This window comes from Frankliniella occidentalis, unplaced genomic scaffold (assembly GCF_000697945.3).
Source record: "Frankliniella occidentalis isolate FOCC.00 unplaced genomic scaffold, Focc_3.1 Scaffold10, whole genome shotgun sequence".
Lineage (NCBI taxonomy): Eukaryota > Metazoa > Arthropoda > Insecta > Thysanoptera > Thripidae > Frankliniella > Frankliniella occidentalis.
Genome location: NW_026267140.1, coordinates 2,389,542 through 2,394,247, shown reverse-complemented (window position 1 = coordinate 2,394,247; position 4,706 = coordinate 2,389,542). Strand labels below are relative to the sequence as shown.

Below are 4,706 nucleotides of genomic sequence, written 5' to 3'. Positions count from 1 at the left end.
CCGTTTTTTCTCAAATTAATTTGGGAAATTAACGGTAGGTCGGCGCCTGTGAGACTCAGGTTAGGCTGCCCCGCAGTACGCGCCTGCACTGCAGGCCAGATGTTGCCTACCTACAGGCGCTCAGAAACCTCGCACAGGCTGAACTTGGTTCTTTCGTGACGGCAAATGGCGGGTGTACTTTTTGGATGATTCCTCTTATCAAAGGCACAACAGTTGTGTTGCGTCATGAAAATGTTCCTATGTAGCAAAACGTGATCCACGGCGTCATAAAACATAAAATTACAGAAGGTTTATCCCTAAATTTCCCCAGAAGTATGGCCAGTTTTTTTTTCTCTTTTTAATATCTCATGAAATCGCGATCCTGCCATATGTTGCAAGGTTCTCAACAGCAGCCATCTGACTGCCCTACCCTCCCGGACAGAACGAAGAATAAGGACCCTGGCTCAGTCTCGTGATTTGAGCTCATTCCCTTGCCCCTTTCTCCGCCCATTTCCTCATCGTGAAAAATGCCGTGTCCCTTCCCCGCTGTTTCGTCGTGCGGGGACTGTAGTCTAGAACAGCTACTGCACTCGCCCAGCCGATCCGTCAAGTCGGGTCATTTCGAGACAGCGGCGCCTAGTGGGGCTCCACATTCCAGCCCGTACACTGCGAAAGACCAAAAAGGCCCCACCCGCGTTCGATGGTATATTTTTTTACCATTCATAATTAAGATTTTTTTTTATTTACATCTTATTTGAGGTTTTATTCTGGGTGGATGTTGCAGATAAATAATTATGAAACTCTCACCGTCTGCCACAGTCAGGTTCCCATAGGTACAGTTGCAGAGGACTGGTGCGTCGTCCTGGCACCAAGTCGAGCAGTTTCCGCCGAGGAACGCGTAGTGCTCGAGGTAGTGCGCGGGCTCTGCAACAGAAAAGCATATCTAGACAAACGCCGGTCAAAAGTACAAATATCCTCAAAAACATTCAGTAATAGCAGTGACAGCAATGATCGGGTGAAGATGAAACATCGTTCAACTTCTGTTGATAAACAGGTGCTTTGCAGTTTCTGCTTGTATATGACGAGCAAGGTGGCTTTCAATAATGTGAACTATCGGTGTTCTGACAGCGAAGTAACATCAATAACCTACGCCAAGCTAATAATGGAACAACAAGTCACGACCATTGTGCAATGAAAGCAATCCACTTTATCCTTCTGATGCTTTTTCATAGTGCACAGAACACTGCAGCAAGGGTTATTTTCCGATAAAACTGTTAAGTCATCTCTGGCAATATTTTCCTTCTCGTGTTTTTCCTTGCATCTTTGGTTACGGAAGTGGTAAATTAACCGCTGCCATGCATTTTTCACCCCCCGCTGAGCAGTAGAGCCAGGCAATTCTCCGGGCTTGGGGTGGGGGTGGGGGTTAGATCTCACCCGCAGGCCTGGGGGTTCTACAAGGCGGTTGGGGTTAGGGCCTCGTCCTTAGACAATGAATCTGGTTGCGATCCACCGGCTGTGGGCGGAGTGGGGCGGAGGCTGATCAGCCGGGCGCGCCTGGTCCATTAGCTGAAAGCCCGGAGCCCCCTCGCCTCACGGCCAAGCCGACAGCAGGGCGGCGCGAATCCGTCTTCATTCGATTTTAGTGAGCACAGATATCGGGAGCAGCGCCCGCCGTTGCGGCGCGGCGCGTGGCAGCGCGTGGCGAGGCCCACGCGCGCCGCACGACTTTGCCACATTGCGAATCAGATCACGACGCGAGCCGCAGCAGCCGACGCGAGGAGGGGACGAGCCCCGCCTTGTGCACCCGGCCGGGACCCGGGCCCGAGGCAGATAGAGGACGGCCCGCGCGCCGTGGGCCTTTTTTAATTAATCCCCCGGGCAAGGCGCGCGCCACTGCTGGGATTAGGGGTGGGCCGCGCCGAGCCCGCTCTGGTGAAGCGCGGCCGCGCGCACGCGGGGATGGATGGTAGCGGCCCCACGCCATCTGGCGTGGGGAACACCAGCTTAGAGCGAGAGAGAGAGAGAGATGAAGAGAAAAATAAATGACGGACAAAATTAGTCTCGTTGAGCGTAAGGATTCACAGAGTAGTGCGTGGGCCCCTGCTGGAGCGGTCTAAGGACACCGAGAGAATCCGCTCCGACTTTCTAAGCTGGACTCTATCTTCTACACCAGTAGCAGCTCTCAAAAGCCCCACCGTCTCGCCGCTGACCAACTTTGCGCGCAGGTTGGTCGTTCGTTTTGGTAGAAGCCTGGGTCAGCCGAGCTGGTTTTATGTGCCCCGGTCCTGGGGCCGTGAGAGGGCGGCAGGCGGGACCGCCCGGCTGCAGTGCAAACTTGGCGGAGAGCGCCTGCAGGGCGGGGGTAGGCCGGCCGCCTCACAGCCGGGCGTGGCGGGACGGCCTGCGGGCCCCTGGCCGGCTGACCGCCAGCCACGAGCCTCGCCCGCCCCGCGTACAGAGGGTGTTCCACACTTAGGCTGCCGTTTTACAGAAGGTATTATCAAAGTTGTTCGAAGTATTTTTTTTTCTTTTTAGAGTTTCTCTACTAAAAACACTAATTGTACACGAAAAAAAAAATCGAACAAAAATCTCGAGAAAAACTCTTGCGAAACAACTAGCGAAAACATCGAGAAATACTTGCCAAATAACTCGTGGATACTCTCGAATACTCGCTGATACTCTCTAATACTCGCGAGTTCTCGTGAAACTCGTTCTACATCTACTTGGAGAGTGGGGGACCCCTTGTTTTTTTTAATCAGATGATACTTTCTATTAGAATAAATCCGTGACTTAGAGGGACGCTTACAGTATTTTGATTGCATTGCCCCTGTGAGGGGACTACAAGTCCGTTAATGCACTTGTGAATTAGTTTCTCGAGCAGTTTTAATGCTTTCTAGCTGTCTAGGCCCTAAACGATTAGCAGCTCCTTTGAAAGTTTAGACATAACAACCTTGTTTATCCAGTGTAATTGTAACCGTGTAACAAGTTATGGAATGGCGACGTTATTACATTTTTATTCAGTGTGATCATAAATCTTTCTATTTTCTACCCGCTACCTTGATGAGGACGCCCTACACAGGCCGCCCCCTGAGGAGGGGCGAAAGGCAATCATCTGCAACATTTCGTCTGCTGTGGTGAACCGCCTCCTCAAGTCGGCAGGGGCGCGGCGGATAAGCATCTACATCACGTCGCGCGTCATACTGGGCGTTTAACTCACCCCACCCCCCTCTCCCTGCCCCTTCCCAAAGCCACGACTCCACCCTCGCCATAGTTCCTGTGGCACCCCTAGGCCACGTACAAGCTGCCCGTCCACCCATTCCTCGACACACTTAAAGACGACGGTGCTCAATGCAAAGTTACCTGCTCCCGATCTCCCGGTATCCGCCGTGCCCGGCCTGACAGCTATCCTATTCTGTGGCATTTACATGACATTGATTCGTTGTAAAGTAATAAAGTACAAATTCTTTTTCTGTTTGTACTTATAAGGTTTTAGGTAGGTTTATTATTGTATTTAGGAATTATTGTTTTCGGTTAACAACAGTCCGATTCTTGATCAAAATTTTGTACGACGATTGAGGTTTGCCATGCCCGTTATTAAAATAGCTGTTGTTTACGAGCTCGTTCCGCTGTAATCACGGACGGCAGGTTGTGGGGGTGGGGTGTGCCCGAGGTCAGCTAGGTTAGCCCCGCGATGGGTGTCGAATCGATGTGCGGATAACACGCCTGAGTATCGCGCTGCGCCCCCGGAGGCATCGTTCTGGCCGCCACTGCACTCTGTGTGTGTGGTGGCTGAGTGCAGCGTGTGTGCCATCCAGCTGTCACTGGCAGGCCAACCGAGCGCGGCCGGTTCAGGGATTCGCACCAGAATATTGCTGTGCTGCAGCAGGTCTGATACCACGTGTGCGATTCTGCGTGTGGGGGGGGAGCCCGTCACGCGCCGCCGCCTACTAAAATAGCCATAAATCGCGAACTGCCTGCATTCACATCTCCCAGAAATCTTTTCTTTGACGCTTGAAGATAAACAGAAACATTTTCCTGCCGAGCTGCTACTATATAGAGTGCTCGTTGCTCTCTGCCGCTCTCTACTGCTCCTGCCCTACAATATTTTCTTAATTTACTGATAATGTTTTGAATGTATCGCTTGCTGAATGTCATAATTGTCATACTTCGTTATTTTCCTTTTACACAGTTTTTTTGTGAATAATTCACTTTTATATTTTTTAATATTTGCAAATATGTTCCGCGAATTTACAAACTTTATTTGTCGTATTACGAATTTTCTCGTATTTTTACGCAATCCCCTCATCAATCTCCAGGGAAGTCTTGATCGATTTTGCAGAAAAAAAAAATCAAACAGAAAAAATCAGAAAAAAACCTAAGCTTACGCTTACGTGGAAGCAGATGATATTGCATTCTGTTAATTTTCTGTTAATTTTATAATCGCTAAGGATAAAATTGAAAGTGATATTGTGTATTGTTACAAAGGGAAGAGTTTTGAATGTACTTGAAAATCTGAAAATTGCGTGTAGTTTTTGTGGATAAGTGAAATGTGTCCGTGGTCGGGTTGGTTCGTAAAGGAAGTCATGCGCATGTTGGTGGTGCAGCGTAGCACAGTGTGTAATCTCCTGGGTGCTGTAATATATAGACGTAAATAGTGTCTGAACTTAATTACGTTGCATATGTAATACAGGTAATTACAGGTAATTACAGGTAATTACAGGTAATTA

The 4,706-nt window shown here is 49.5% G+C and overlaps 2 protein-coding genes across 2 annotated transcripts in view; one reads left to right on the top strand and one right to left on the bottom strand.

Annotated features, from left to right (window-relative positions):
• Window positions 1-4,706, top strand: part of LOC113212691 (larval cuticle protein 1-like) — a 218,453-nt gene that overhangs the window by 37,056 nt on the left and 176,691 nt on the right. The window lies entirely within an intron of this gene.
• The window catches only part of LOC127752332 (neuropeptide Y receptor type 1-like), a 66,214-nt gene that overhangs the window by 15,497 nt on the left and 46,011 nt on the right, over window positions 1-4,706 (bottom strand). Inside the window, exon 2 of the mRNA XM_052277362.1 lies at window positions 787-903. Coding sequence (XP_052133322.1) covers window positions 787-903 — 117 coding nt within the window. The remainder of the gene's footprint in view (window positions 1-786; window positions 904-4,706) is intronic.